Consider the following 16,428-nt stretch of genomic DNA (forward strand, 5'->3'; position numbering starts at 1 on the left):
TGATGGTTTCCTACATATGATACTGAAAACGTTGTTTCAGAATCCATCTGAACTATATTGCAAGCTCCCTCAGAGTAGGAATTCTTACCTTCATTTTATTCTAGGCTTATCATATATACTCAGCAAAGATCTTCACAGTTGTTTATTAAAATACATATTAATATGTTTTGAATAATTTAAATTTTAAGACATTCTATATTTACATATTTTTAATGCCTTTCTGAATTACCCAAATCTTGTTCTAGGTAGGATTTCAATTTTATGCTGCTCATCAACAATAATTCTAATTTTTTCAAAATATATAGATGATATCTGAGAGACATTAACATTCAGAGATAAACCAGATCTCTACAGCCAAACTACCCGAACTTCAAAAATTTTTGCTAGTGTGAATTCCATTAATTTTCTACACAGCTTCACTTTTACAGTAGCATGCTATTAAAGCATTTCCCATTTTAAGTTAATTACATTTTACAGTTCTAATCTGATTCAACTAAAGATACAACAACATATATCAATTTCCACATTTCTAAATCTTCCAAAGAAATGACAAATTTCGGCTAGTGCCTGCTCCCTAATGTAGGACAGGCACATGTTCAGGACCTGTGGAAAGACACATCAAGGTCTGCAGCGCTCCCATGTACCCTGAGAGGTGCACGGTACTAGAGAAAAACAAAACTAAAGGCAGCAGAAAAACATCTCTTTCACATCTCAACTAACAGAGATCCTAAAAGGCAGCAAAGAACATCACCCCAACTTAATCGAAGATTTTACTTAAGTTTGAAACATGTTATTGGGAACTCAGGACACATTCTCCCATAGCAACAATGCCACAAATATATAGTGTTTTGAGTTTTCCAACTGGCGAAAAGAACTCTATTAATCCAGAAAATGGCACAACTGGAGCTATATGGGATTTGATTACCATCTATGATGCTCCTTTTCTGCCTATGGAAAATGGCTTCTGCATAACTCAGTAGATTACACCTCCCTGCTCTCTCCAGCTCACTCTCTCTTTTCCTTCCTCCAGGCTCTCCCATCCCACCACTAAAGTCCCCAGTCTCTTAGAGGTGGAAGCAGAACACCCTGCTCTGTGAGCCACTCATAAGCAGGACCTACCAAGTTAATAGCAACTTGAAAGGCAGGTATGAGAGGGATTTGAGAAGAACTGGCTAAGGGGACAGAGGTTCCTAGGCTAGGCCCAGTGCACAGTAAGCATTTAAAGTAATGTATTATGCATGATACAGAGGAAGAGAAAAATCAATCGATAGTCTTTAAATGTGTGCACTGAATGGGAAACGGGATACAGCTCAGGGGTAACTGAGTGAGGATCTGGGCTGCGGATATCACACCCTCAGTTTAGCTCTGCTCCACGAAATATCACTGCTTGGTCATAAGATCAAGAGTTGTTCAGAAAGTACACAGGTACATTTTAAGGGGGAAAAATGTAAACATTGTCCTGTCTTCAAATATTTTAGCTATGGTGATATATTGGGGCTTTTACCTACAAGTATTCAAATAACCTAAAGTCAGTTTGGTCTTTGAGGAACATTAGCAAATAACTGTTCCTTGCTCTACATGAGGATTTCCCACATTATTAACAGTAACAAATGATTTAGAAATTTATATCCACCCAAACTACAAAAAGTTGTTTAAAACAGTCACCTGGGCCTAACAAGGGTTCAGTATCCTTTAAGCCCTTTTTTAAGATAGGTATTCTTAGTATTTCTTAAAATGAATAGAATTTGAGATATCTTTATAAATATCTTAAACTTATTCCAAAATGCTATTTCTCAAATTAAGAAATTATACTGCATATGTATTAAAGCAAACATTCTTTTCCCAAACCACTTATAACTCAGCTTCAAAGATGCTTTCAAGCAGTATTTCCAGATTAATTCACCATCTGCAACTGAAAGTAAAAGTGTTAGCCCCTCAGTCATGTCCGACTCTTTGCGACCCCATGGACGGTAGCTGCCAGTCTCCCCTGTCCCCGGTATCATCATAGACAGTCACTGTGCTTTAGAACAAACACTCTTAAGAATGTTACATATACTAACATATTCCAATCTCATAACTCTTGAATTATGTATTAATATGCAACAGTTAGAACTGGACATGGAACAACAGACTGGTTCCAAATAGGAAAAGGTGTACGTCAAGGTTGTATATTGTCACCTTGCTTATTTAACTTACATGCAGAGTACATCATGAGGAACGCTGGGCTGGAAGAAGCACAAGCTGGAATCAACATTGCTGGGAGAAATATCAATAACCTCAGATATGCAGATGACACTACCCTTATGGCAGAAAGTGAAGAGGAACTCAAAAGCCTCTTGATGAAAGTGAAAGAGAAAGGTGAAAAGGTTGGCTTAAAGCTCAACATTCAGGAAACAAAGATCATGGCATCTGGTCCCATCACTTCATGGGAAATAGATGGAAAAACAGTGGAAACAGTGTCAGACTTTATTTTTTTGGGCTCCAAACTCACTGCAGATGCTGATTGCAGCCATGAAATTAAAAGACGCTTGCTCCTTGGAAGGAAAGTTATGACCAACCTTGATAGTATATTAAAAAGCAGAGACATTACTTTGCCAACCAAGGTCCGTCTAGTCAAGGCAATGGTTTTTCCCGTGGTCATGTATGGATGTCAGAGTTGGACTGTGAAGAAGGCTGATCGCCGAAGAATCGATGCTTTTGAACTGTGGTGCTGGAGAAGACTCTTGAGAGTCCCTTATACTGAAAGGAGATCCAACCAGTCCATTCTAAAGGAGATCAATCCTGGATGTTCATTGGAGGGACTGATGCTAAAGCTGAAACTCCAATACTTTGGCCACCTCATGCGACAGGTTGACTCACTGGAAAAGACTCTGATGCTGGGAAAGGTTGGGGGCGGGAGGAGAAGGGGACGACGGAGAATGAGATGGCTGGATGGCATCACCGACTCTGTGGACATGGGTTTGAGTGAACTCCGGGAGTTGGTGATGGACAGGGAGGCCTGGCGTGCTGTGATTCATGGGGTCGCGGAGAGTCAGACACGACTGAGAGACTGAACTGAACTGAACTGATGCCCAGTTTGCAGAAGGAAAAGAAAAAACTGAGGCTCTATGACATTAAATAACTTGCCTAAGATCACACAGCTATTAAATGACAGAACCAGGACTCTGACCGAGACAGTCTAGTTTCAAAGTCTATGCAGGTAATCACTACACCCTACTCCCTCTTACACTCATTCAAATTTTTATTACCTGCCTACAGTAGGTCAAGCCCTTTGCTAAACCCAAGTAAAGAGACAAAATGAGGCAAGACCTCTATAATCAAGGAACTTACATTTTAATTTAATACACAGCAAAAAAGGAAAGTGCAAATTAAAGCAAAAAGTTCAGTATGACAATTCTTAAGTGAACTGTCCTGGGAAAAGTTAAGAGTATTGAAAATGATTCAGCAATAATATTCCTGATGTGTACATTTTTTGAATGCTTTAGAAAGCTACACAGTTGATTTTCATAATTAACCTTGTGAAGCAGAACATTATCACACTCATTTCATAGATGAGGAATCAAATCAAATTCTAAACAGCTAAGCAAAGATGCCAAGTTACCTTTGGAGGGAAGATGCCCCATTGACAGAATCTGCTTCTCTAAAAAGACCCCAGATGGTCAAATCATAGGCTTCCCGGGACAGCTCAAAAAAATTAACTGGGCAAAACTGATCCCTGTTCGAAAATTTGAAAGCTTGAAATATGATGATAAAGCCAGTGGACAGAAAAGAATAGAGTCCTAAAAAGAGATCAACTTATCATGTGACCAGTCCTGAGGGAAGAAGACATGGTCTTTTCCTTATGACCCAGATGCCTGCAATAAACCTCATTTTCCCTAGAGACACAAGTGTTCTTTGCAAAAGCGACTACCGACAGAGCATGTGTCAAAGGGATGACGTGTCACCATTTTTTTTCCAACACAAAAATTCAGATGTTTGGTGGACTTGAGTAATGACTCCAGATGTAGTAACTGACCATGCAGATCTCTATGGTTTCTGTTTACTTCTTTCAAAAAAGGGGATATACTTGGCCAGTTCCCAGCAACAAATGCAGAAGTCATAAGAATGTGTCTTCAGAATTATCCACACATCATCCCATCTGCTCCCTCTGCCCTAATCTACCCAGCACCTTGCTGCTACTGCTGCTGCTAAGTCACTTCAGTCGTGTCCGACTCTGTGTGACCCCATAGATGGAAGCCCATCAGGCTCCCCCGTCCCTGGGATTCTCCAAGCAAGAACACTGGAGTGGGTTGCCATTTCCTTCTCCAATGTGTTAAAGTGAAAAGTGAAAGTGAAGTCGCTCAGTCGTGTCCGACCCTTAGCGACCCCACAGACTGCAGCCTACCAGGCTGCTCCATCCATGGGATTTTCTAGGCAAGAGTACTGGAGTGGCTTGCCATTGCCTTCTCCGAGCACCTTGACTTGTCCCTATCTATACTTGGTGCTCAGTCACCTTGGACTCTCTTGTGACCCTATGGACCATAGCCTGCTAGGCGCCTCTGCTGCTGCTGCTGCTAAATAGCTTCAGTCGTGTCCGACTCTGTGCGATCCCATAGACTGCAGCCCACTAGGCTTCTCCATCCCTGGGATTCTCCAGGCAAGAATACTGGAATGGGTTGCCATTTCCTTCTCCAATGCATGAAAGTGAAAAGTGAAAGTGAAGTCGCTCAGTCATGCCCGACTCTTAGTGACCCCATGGACTGCAGCTTACCAGGCTCCTCCACCATCCAAGGGATTTTCCAGGAAAGAGTACTGGAGTGGGTTGCCATTTGCCTTCTCCTTATGGGATTTTTCAAGCAAGAAGACAGAGAGTTGCCATTTCCTCCTCCAGGGCATCTTCCCCACCCAGGGATCTAACTATTGTCTCCTGCATCTCCTGCATTGAAGGTGGGTTCTTCACTGAATAGACTGGGAAAGCCTAGTCTCCTCCTGTAAGAAAACTTCTTACTTTCTATCTCCTCTTATCAAAAGTAAAACAAAGTCATTAAATATCAGTCCTGACTAAAACTTTGACAACAAGCCATTTTATCTCGGAGTATTTGTATGAAATGAAAGGTTTAGGTCAGGAAAGAAATCACCCAGAGGGGAGAGTTCAGGAAGGGACTGGCATCACATCTGGTCTAGGGCACCTTCTTCCCCAAACCAAGCTTGGAGGTCACGCTGCTAACCCTTCCCATGCCCACCCTCCACCGCGCCACCACTGAAGCAACAGCCTGGAGGTCTCAAGTTTCTGCTGTTGCAAGCTTTCTCACAGGGCCACCACTGGGTAACAAGTAGAGAGGCTTCTCTGGACTTCTGGGGAGCATTCAAACAAGATGTAGGAGAGCAGAGGCTGCCGAAGAGTGTGAGACCTTACAGATTCACAACCATGGGACACAGGGAACTTCCGCTTGGCACAAGTGTAGCTTTGCCCTCTCGGATGCCGGGTCCTTTTTCTAACCTGTAAACCATACTCAGGTGTACAGATAATGAGGAATTTTAAAACAAAAGAAAAAAGTAATTCATTTTGGTGGGCCAATTATTAAAAACTCTTTAGGTCTAATTGCCAGGCAATCCGGAAGCCATCACGAGCACTATTAAATGCATCAGTCTTTGTGAGTTCACTTTGCTGCAACACTATCAAAAACATGACAAATACTAAGAACTTAAAAGAGCAACCATAAACCTTGAAAAGCACTAGCCTCACTCAGAAGAGAGATGAGGGTAAACAGTGAAAAACGTAAGTGTGCCATTGAAGTTGAGGAAAGTTTTCAGCAGGTTCCTTTCATTTTGCTTTTTAAAAAAAAAAGTGGGGTTCTTGAGATTTATAAATCCTTATACCTGAAAGACATACACCTAATATAAGTTCCATGAAGATACTTTAAAGAGGCCCACAAAAATCAGAGATCTCACAGGTGAGGGTGGTTAGAAGGCAAATACCATACAATTCTAAATGAAGGTAAGACCTGTCGAGTTAGAATACTGGGTGTGTCTTTTAACAACTCAAGAGAAAATTACTAGTAGGGCTTTTAAATGACACAGTAAAGAAAATCAGTTTTTAGAAAGCACTCTTACACCAGGAAATGAGGACTAGATTGATCTAGAAAACAATTATCCATATGGACAGGTTAAAAATGCATTTGGTCACTAACTCCTGTAAAATCAGAATGACAAATCACCCTTAAGCTAAGATCAAGGAGAATAGTCCACATGTTACATAATTTCATTATAAAAACTCTTCACCATTCCTTCTGTCACCAAAAATATATAATTTCAAATAATACATAAATTCAAAAGGAAAGAACTCTATCTGTGGTATCATACTTTTTTTTTTTAATGTTATAAATTCAACTTGAAAGACATAAGAAGGTGGCAGCCCTCTTTAATTTGGCACGCCGGAAGCAGTAACTCTTAAAGGAGGAGGACAGAAGCATGGAGGCAGCAATTAGTCCAGCTGCCAAAAGAGGACCCACCCACATTCCAGCCTGCCATAAAAGTCAATGTTTGCAGACCTCAGCATGGCCCATCAATGCCCCAAGGCAGGCCTGTTATAAGTGGCTGTCACTAGTTCAAATTGTAAATGTTGCTTTGGATCAAAAGGACATCTCCAAGGTCTTTTAAACTTCCAAGCCCTGAACTTCTACATCATTAATTGCTGGTTATGTCATTTTTAATTAAGCCTATGGATCATGACCATGTTTCTTAACATGTGACAAAATATTTGTAAAAATACTTCTGAAACGAAAAAGAATATATTGTACACCACAAAACTCAATAAGTTCTTTTTCTGCATCTACTGTGAAAAAAAGCAGAGGCTAGCCATAAACTCTTCCCTCTTCTATGGGCTTTACACGGATCTTCCCACTTAATCATCCCTGTGAAGTGAGTGTTAACATGAAGTTCAATTTACAAGACAGTTAAATAATGTTTCTAAGGCCAGGCTGCTAATGACTGGCAGAATTGGGATTCGACCCCATGCAGCCTGGCCCCCACACCCAGAGTTTCAGGGTTTATGTCACTGTGACCTAGTGTGTCTTGGTTCTGCCTGTCCAACACCAATGGCAAATGACTCCAACAAAACAAGATCTTTCATGACGAACACCATACATGTACTCATGGCAGACATAAAAATATCTCATATGATAACTAGAGTCAGAGGTTCAGTAAGAAGAAAAATACTATTGATATTAATATTTATCAAATATCAGCAAAAACTGATAGGAAGCAAACAAAACAAACAGCTCTTCTTAAAATGACAGGAAGTCAAGGGAGAATAGTAAGGATAGCCAAAATACAGTCATTTTTGAAAAACTGCTTTGCAAAAGTAAACATTAAGAAACCTACTTGAAAATTAACAAGTAAATAAAGTCTTATAAATATAGCTACTCATAAAAAGTGGTTTCCTCTGGAAACATTTGACTATGTACAACTCAGTCAGAACTAGCTTTAGCATATTTCTTCAAATCCTAATGTTTTCAAGAAGAAACATAACCAAAAAAATTGAAAGCAGGATTCTGTAACTATTTGAAAGACTCTAACCAGAACTGGGCTTCTCAGGAGGCGCAGTGGTAAAGAATCACCTGCCAGTGCAGGAGACACAAGAGATGTGGGGTTGATCCCTGGGTCCGGAAGATCCTCTGGAGTAAGAAATGGCAACCCACTCCAGTATTCTTGTCTGGAAAATTCCATGGACAGAGAAACCTGGCGGACTACAGACCATGGGGTCGCAAAGAGTCAGACACGACCGAGCACACACACACAGCAAAAACAAGAGTAGCAAGAATTCCTTAATCAAATAAACAATGACTATGTCCTGATAAAGAGGGATAATGGAATGGAATGGAGGGAATTTTAGACTAGCAGATAACTTACAAAATTAGCTCCCTACTATCTCAGCTTTCCCAAAGACCAAAAGAACAATTAAAAAAAAAAAAAAAGGATTTGGTAACATAGGTCCAAAACTCACTTTATATAAATATCCTAAATCATATATATAATCCTTTATACTTATCAAATGGCATATAATGAGTTCATCTAATTGAACTTTGGAATAAGTAGTTCATCAACGGGCATATTATTTAGAAGAGACAAAGTCTTACCAAAAGCCAAATTAGACTTCTGTGCTGCCTTCAACAAATGTTAAATAGGTGGATGGGAACACAGAGTCTCTTTTTCAGAGATTTTGTTTTATTTTGGTTTGGTTTGATTTTTGAAGTGCTTTTTAAAATAGACATCTACCTTGCACCTTGGGGCAGCTTGCCAATGCTTAAAGTACAAGCTGAGCACCCCAGCCAGAGCCAAAGCCCTGTGTACTCCCTCACCATCATCTTTAATGGATCACTCCTGATGCTATTCCTCCTTCAAATCCCTCCTCCCTCCACCCACCCCAACTGCAATATCTCAACCCTTCCAAACTAAAGATGGTGCCTCCCAAAGAAACACTGAGCTTATCTGATGAATTTGTTCATGTGCTTAAGGGTAAAAGCAAAAAAGGACTGTTCCTTTTCTCTCCTTTTCTCCCAGCCCTAAAACAAAGGCTCCCATCTTCTCCAACAGAGGACTCTGATTCAGTGGTGGGAACTGGCGTCAGTATGGGCAAGCAATATGGCAGGCAGTGGGGGGAAGTGGGGGACCTGAAACACAGATCTGGTGCTGCCACCCCATGGAGAGCACTCACTCTGAGCAGCTGCCCACACCCTGTAGCCTCTTGACTTTGCTCTAACCTCAACTGAAAATGGGGGGTTCCCTGGTGGCTGAGTGATAAAGAATCCACCTATCAAAGCAAGAGCTGCAGGTTCCACCCTTGGGTCGGAAAGATCCCCTGGAGAAGGAAACGGCAACCCACTCCAGTATTCTTACCTAGAGAATCCCATGGACAGAGGAGCCTGGCAGACTACGGTCCATGGGATTTCAGAATTCGGACACAACTGAGTGACAGCAAGGCTGAGAATGACCCGTACGTTCCTCTCTTTTGTCCCTTCAAACCACTCAAGTATAGGTCACTTGAGTATAGGTCACCCACAACAGGCAGCTAAGCTCCAGACACAGGATAAAGTCTCCGTATCTGAATATGCAAAGCCCTAGAAAAGACCTTGCAAAAAGTCTAATTCCTGGGGTTTGAGTCAAGGTAAAAGTGAGAGGTCAGGCCTCAATGTCCCTAAGGTTCTTTTCACTCAAGATCCAAAATTCAGCTCACATCCTCAGGCCATTCCAGAGTAAAGTCTCTGGAGAATGTGCTAAGTCTGCACAATTCTGACAATTTGGACTGTCAAGCGGAGTCCAAGTTACAGACAATAAGGGGTTGGCATTGCTGTCTGCTTACTGCTGAAAGGTTACTATCCCCTTAGTGCACTACAAAAAAAAAAAAAAAGTTGAAAACACTTATGAGCTCTCAGACAAAATACTTAAAAAGACAGAAAATAAAATTACATACCCAAAGCACAAGCAGCAAATCCCTTTTATCTTTGGCAATGAATTAATTTAACAGAATATATATGGTGGTTACTATGTAAGGAAAAATTCTAGTCAGCCTGGGAATCTAAGGCAGAGTATTACAGCCATTCCTTTGATTTTTATTCCCCTCCCCCATATCTGGGGATTTTAAAACAAATGAAAGAAGGCATTATTCCAGCTTAAGGCCTAAGCATAAGTCACAAAAGAACAAAGAAGGTTTTATTATCACATTAAATATCAAGAAGGAAATGTGCTTACTGATAATTAGTGTCCTACCCTATTAGGTTAGCATTTGCTGTTTGCAAGCTTCTGGGCCAATATTTACAATTTATATCTAATACGGAGGTAAAAATGTTCAGCTAGTGAGAAGGTCATTAAGGAAAGGTAAAGGGGAAAAAAAACTTGAAAAAACAGAACAAAGTACACAGAGAGAAAGGTACTCTTTGCGCCTCAGTGGTCTATAGAATACTCGCCCCCTCTACCTATAAAGTGAGTTAACATGGACCACAGGTCACTCTGGTAGCAGAGTACTACTTCCTGACAAAACCTTTCTGAAAGCTCCCCCCAATAACAACAACAACTCTACATACACCAAAGAATGTGAAACATACTGCCACAGGCCAGTGTCTTGGGCTTTCTGCCTAAGAAGTTTGCTTTCAGCCAGAAGAGAGGGGGAAAAAAAACATACTGTAACAACAACAGATTGTACAATGAACAGCCCTCCTGCTTGTTGGCACTGCTCCCAAGCAGCAGTTTCAGTGGCTGGGCCTTGGGCCCATTCAAGAATTCCATCTCACAGGAAGTGTTTCAAATATAGTTATTTGATCTTTCAGTATTTGCAAATGCACCTGCTGAGCGAGGAGCCTGACAGCCATCGCCGCAGTTCCTTCCTATCCATCTTCACCAGTCATCGTAGAGGTGGTTTCGGACTCGAACTAGGTGAGACGTAAAGTAAGAAAGCCCCAAACATTTCTGCTGCTGCACGAGGTTAGGCGCGACCTGAGGCTGTCGCTTACTTTCTACCCACACCAACTTCCCTGTCACTTTCTTCCCGGAGGAGCAGGTAAGAGCGTTTTGTTTTGTTCTCTGGCTTTCGAGTGCCCAGGCTTACCTCGAGGCGGCTTCCTCCCCGCCCTTGCCATGGCTCCCCCCCAGGGCCTGGTCCTTGCCGCTGGGGTGGTAGGCAGTGAGCACAACTGCCTGGGAATTGGAGAGCCAGCTCATGGTGAGAGAAGGGGCATAATTTCTCCGATCCTGACACAGAGCAGGGAATGAAGTTCTTGGCTCGCCGGGCCACTCGGCTCATTAGCATCCGCCGGCTCCGCCCACCGAGGCCGGCGATTCACACAGGCGGGGCGGGGCCTCTCGGCGCGGCCGCGCCTCTCCAATGGGGAGACTGGTGAGTCAGAGCCATGGTCCCAGCCCCGGACCAACCCAGTCCGAGAGGCCGCAAATTAAAGGGTGGGGGTGCGGGGGTTACTTGTTGCCCCCTCCCCCAAGTTATTCTGATCTGATTAAACTGCCAGGTTGTAGCCGCCTCTCATTCTTGTAAGCACAAGTTGTCTTGGTTAGGAAACAATGAATTGCCACAGAGCCTTTTTTTTTTTTTCCCTTTCTTAATTCCTGTTTCCATCTGATAATTTCTGCTACTTCATGTAACACGAGTTAGGGCTTTTCTTAACCCCTTCACGTCAGCGTTAAAATTAACCATTGCAAAACCTGCCCAGCAGACCAGAGAGGCTACCTCTTGTGTCCGGTTAAAAATGTCCTCATTAAAAAGATGTACAACTGGAATGTGACCGTCTTTCACATAAAAGCCAATGCCAAGTTTACCTTTTGCTTTTAATAAAATACCCTTCAGTACCAAAAAGAGATGCATCTACCAAAAGTGTTAAATGGCAATGTTGAGAATTAAAAAAAAAAAAAAATACTATTTGCTGAGCACCTACTATATGCAAGGCTCTGTCTGTGACAGGTGTTGTACATGTACTATCTCATTCAGCTCAGTTCAATTCTCTCTCTCCCTCGTCCCCCTCTTTCTCTTACACACATATACATCTTGTAACACCAGTATCCAGACTCTTGAGAGTCCCTTGTGCTGCAAGGAGATCCAACCAGTCCATTCTAAAGGAGATCAATCCTGGGTGTTCATTGGAAGGACTGATGCTAAAGCTGAAACTCCAATACTTTGGTCACCTCATGCGACCAGTTGACTCACTGGAAAAGAGTCTGATGCTAGGAGGGATTGGGGGTAGGAGGAGAAGGGGACGACAGAGGATGAGATGGCTGGATGGCATCACCGACTCTGTGGACATGAGTTTGAGTGAACTCCGGGAGTTGGTGATGAACAGGGAGGCCTGGCGTGCTGTGATTCATGGGGTCGCGGTGAGTCGGACACGACTGAGCGACTGAACTGAACTGAACTGAACACCGGTATCATCTGCAGGAAAGTGAGGCTGAAGGGCTGATTAAGTACCTTGTCTCTCCACTAGTTGGCCCCTGCTTCCCTGGTGGCTCAGTGGTAAAGAATCTGCCTGCCAATGCAGGAGACATAAGTAGAATCACTGGGTCCGGAAGATCCCCCAGAGAAGGAAATGGCACCCAGCCCAGTATTCTTGCCTGGGAAATCCCATGGACAGAGAGGAGCCTGGGATCCATGGGGCCTCAAAGAGTTGGACAGGACTGAGTGAGTATACAACTAAGATAACAATTGTTCTATGCCAGAGCTAGATTTGCACAGAGTTCTAGGCTAAAATCCATTCTTTTAAACCACTATCCTGTTTTTTGTCCTGTAGATAAGAAAACAAATGCAAAAGTTATGAAAAATGTAAGATTTTTTTGTCCTTTCTCCTCTAAAAAAATTTTCTATTCTCTTCTATATATCTAGTAGCCTGAATTGAGGTGGGTTTTGTTTATCATTTTCATGTCTATTAGTATTTGTATTCAAACTTTCTTATAAATAAGTTGTCAGCTTCATCATTCCATAAAAATACTGTTTATACTTTTTATTATTTAAAATGATCATGAGAAATAAGTACTTTGTTCATACTTACACATCTTAAAGTACCAAAAAAAAAATTTATTAGTTTTTAAATCATCTTTGGTAACTACTGTGAACTCCCATTTATAAGACTTCCAAAAAAAGTTTATTATAGCTTCCTCCCTCCCCTCTCTCCATAACTAGTTGGTCAATCTTTGCACAAATGCCTCCATCAGGCTCTACCTATTGTCTTGCTTCCTCCTCGAAATTATCTGGCACATTATTATCACACCCAAGCATAAGCCCTAATGATGTTGCTCCACACTTAAAAACTTCCACTGGTTCCCCATTGTTAACAGAACCAGTTCCAAACTTTTGAGAAGAGTACTGTACGTTCTTGCTCCCTTACTCACATAAGTCTTACCACAGCTTCTGCCAGACACCACTCTCTCTGGTCCCACTGTCATTCCTTTCGGTCCCTTCTATATCTAACTTAATCCTTCCACATAGTGGGTCTTCAGTGACTGCTGACCGGTAAAGAACTGAATGAATTTAGTATGTCCTTAGAAAGTACACTAGTTTTTTTTGTTGTTGTTGTTAAAATTGGTAAATTAGACAAACGATCCTCATGCTTTTAGTGGTATGAACCTATGATGCGATGTTTACTAGTTCAGGCAAGAAAAATACAGGAAGGCAAAAGGGAAATTGATTGTATGAGTTCCTTTTAATTCTTTATGTGGCAAAATAAGTAACGTTTCCACATCCACCCTTCTTTCTTATGTAGCTGCCCTGAGATGCAAGAAAAATCCAGGAATCCCTACCTTCTGCATTATTGGTAGGAAATACATTCTAGAGGGCTTCCCAGATGGTGCTAGTGGTAAAGAACCCTCCTGCCAATGCAGGAGACATAAGAGATGTGGGTTCAATCCCTGGGTCTAGAAGATCCCCTGGAGGAGGACACGGCAACCCACTCCAGTATTCCTGCCTGGAGAATCCCATGGACAGAGGAGCCTGGTGGACTACAGTCCATAGGGTCTCAAAGAGTTGGACATGACTGAAGAGACTTAGCACACATGCATTCTTGTTGTTGTTCGGTCTCTCAGTCATGTTCGACTCTTTGTAACCCCAACATGGACCGAGGCACACTAGGCTTGCCTGTCCTTCACTGTCTCCCAGAGTTTGCTCAAACTCATGTCCATTGAGTCAGCGATGACATCCAACCATTTCATCTTCTGTTACCCACTTCTCCTCCCGCCTTCCATCTTTCCCAGCATCAGGGTCTCTTCCAATGAGTTTGCTCATGCCAGTAGGTGGCCAGAGTATTGGAGCTTCAACATCAGTCCTTCTAATGAATATTCACCATTGATTTCCTTTAGGACTGACTGGTTTGATTCCTTGCTGTTCAAGGGTCTCTCAAGAGTCTTCTCCAGTACCAGTTTGAAAGTTTGCTTCTCTGTTTTTCTCTCCATTACTCCATCCTTTCTTTCCCTTCCTTCTCTGGACTTTTTTTTTTAACATATTTTTCTATTTTTCCTTCTTCTTTCACTGTCTCCTCAGCTTGTCAGTGTAACACATGCCCATTGAGAGCCCTGAACACTACCAACTCTCATGAGACCATTTATGATAAAGGGACCTTTTGTCTGGCTTTAACCAAAATGATGATTAAGTTATATCTTTACCTAATTATAGGCTCTCCATTTGTTTAATAACAAGCCAATCACAAATGTGCAAATCAAAACGTAACTACTAGTTCAAAATAATACTTGGGTTCATAGAGTATGTGTGTCCTCAGTCATCCAGTCCAGTCTGACTCTCTGTGACCCCAGGGACTATAGCCCCCTGGCCTCCTCTGTCCATGGGATCTTCCAGGCAAGAATGCTGGAGTAGGTTGCCATGTCCTCACCCAGGCAATCTTTCCAACTCAGGGATCGAACTCTCATCTTCTGTATCTCCTGCATGGAGACAGATTCTTTGCCCCTGAGCAAGCCAAAATAACATTTGGGTTCACAGTAGTCAAGTTTCTTAACTTTTGTGAGGCATAAAATAAAACACAGTGCAAATTGATTTACATAGTTTGGGTACATAAAATTTAAATGCTCTTAAGTTAACTTTCAGGTACATGGAAATCTTCTGGACTTCTCCTCCTTTCCTCCTAATAAGCCCTGTTGTTACTGATCTGAGAATGTTTCCTGTAACAGAGAGACAGCTTGTGCCCTGGTGTATTTAACTTCAAATATAGGCTCAAGTAGATGAAGAACAGTTTTCAGAATTTTCTTATGACCATCACAGAAGCAAATCTTACTACCAAGATGCTCTCTTGAAAGGCTTTTTGTTTAACACCTAAAAGCCTACCAAGAATTAGTCTGTCCCTCATACTCTTCCTCGTAGAGACATATTTTATGGAAAAATAAATAAATAAAAGTATTATTTTACTCTCTTCTTTAACCACTTTTAAATAAATGCTAAGAACCTAACATCTTTGAAGATGTTACTATTCCAAGTTATTGACTGCATGCCGAAGTTTTTCCTGTTATGAAACATCTCACAAAGTAATTAACAACATCAAGATGATTGAAACATTCACTTCATTCATTCCCTTCAAATGGGATGTACTAGATAACTTAGGGAGGAAAAAGGAAGCTGTAATTTATGTACCCTAATCGGTTGTGAAAAATAGGATGGAGATAGTACTGCAGCCTGAGATAATTTGACAGTCATGTTCAAAAATAATGAATAAAATTATTAGCTTCAATGCTAGTAGTATCAAGGAATTTATTAACAGGTTTTCATATTCTGATTTTGGAGCCTCGTTAGTAATATGGAGTTACATTTGCTGGGTACCAAAACTGCAACAGATCAACATATTTATATAATTTTTCTTTAATTGGTTTCTGTCATTTTAAATGGAATTAACTAAGAAGAATGTTTATATTCAAACAAACACTATAAGGTAATTGGAAGCCTTCTTTATGGTCCAACTCGCATATCCGTACATGATTATCGGAAAAACCATAGCTTTAACTACACGGACCTTTGTTAGCAAAGTGATATCTCTGCTTTTTAATACACTGTCTAGGTTTGTCATGGCTCTTCTTCCAAGGAGCAAGCGTCTTTTAATTTCATGGCTGCAGTCACCATCTGCAGTGATGTTGAAACCCCCCCAAAATAGAGTTTACTACCAATAAATAACACAGGGTGATGTGAAAATTAACCTTTCAATAGGTAAAGCTAAACTCAATTTCCAATAATATAACAAGAACTTGGATAAGTTAATCAACTGAAGTTAAAGTTTTACATAGGTGATAAAACCTAGATTTCTACAACAGAATTAACTAATGAAGAGGGAGTGTTCGAATACCTCCCGCCTTATGTCTTATCAAGCTTTTGTATGAATAATTCTGTGAGCTTGCAAGTGAGCCAGTTCTTACTTAGGAGCTGTGACTGAAAATTATTCCATACACAGAATTGAAATCTACTCCCTTGAAAACTGCCTTCATTATTCCTAATTCTGTCACTGGAGTAAAAAGGAAAAAGCCTTTTCTTTCTCTCTGGACAGCTCTAAAAAGTTCTCATTATTCTCAAAGGTATTTTCTTAAGGATTCCTCCAGGGAAAAAATACTAGTCATGCCTGGGATGATTTCTAACTGCTTTTGCCAGAGGCTACTTTAGGTTTCCTGACAAACACCTGGAAAAAAATCCTACAGCTAAAAGCTTACTACCAATAAATGATGTTGTTGTTCAGTCACTAAGTCATATCTGACTCTCTGCGACCCCACTGACTGCAGTGCGCCAGGCTTCCCTGTCCTTCACCATCTCCCGGAGATTGCTCAAATTCATGTCCACTGAGTTGGTGATGCCACCCAGCCATCTCATCCTCTATCGCCTCTTCCTTCTCCTGACCTCAGTCTCTCCTAGCATCAGGGTCTTTTCCAATGAGTCAGCTCTTCGCATCGGGTGGTCAGAGTATTGGAGTTTCT

At 41.4% G+C, this 16,428-nt stretch overlaps 1 protein-coding gene across 4 annotated transcripts in view; it reads right to left on the minus strand.

Annotated features, from left to right (window-relative positions):
• Window positions 1–10,780, minus strand: part of ARHGAP18 (Rho GTPase activating protein 18) — a 143,719-nt gene extending 132,939 nt beyond the window's left edge. The window contains exon 1 of one of the 4 annotated variants that reach the window (XM_088840743.1): window positions 10,583–10,780. In XM_088840743.1, coding sequence (XP_088696869.1) covers window positions 10,583–10,695 — 113 coding nt within the window. In that variant the 5' untranslated portion in view covers window positions 10,696–10,780. Of the gene's footprint in view, window positions 1–10,319; window positions 10,543–10,582 lie in introns of those variants that run through there. The other 3 variants (XM_088840741.1, XM_088840740.1, XM_088840742.1) reach the window with 3 other exon arrangements.
• Window positions 10,781–16,428: the final 5,648 nt, after the last annotated feature.

Source organism: Moschus berezovskii, chromosome 10 (genome assembly GCF_049115385.1).
Source record: "Moschus berezovskii isolate FMDL1 chromosome 10, NW_MosBer_1.0, whole genome shotgun sequence".
NCBI lineage: Eukaryota > Metazoa > Chordata > Mammalia > Artiodactyla > Moschidae > Moschus > Moschus berezovskii.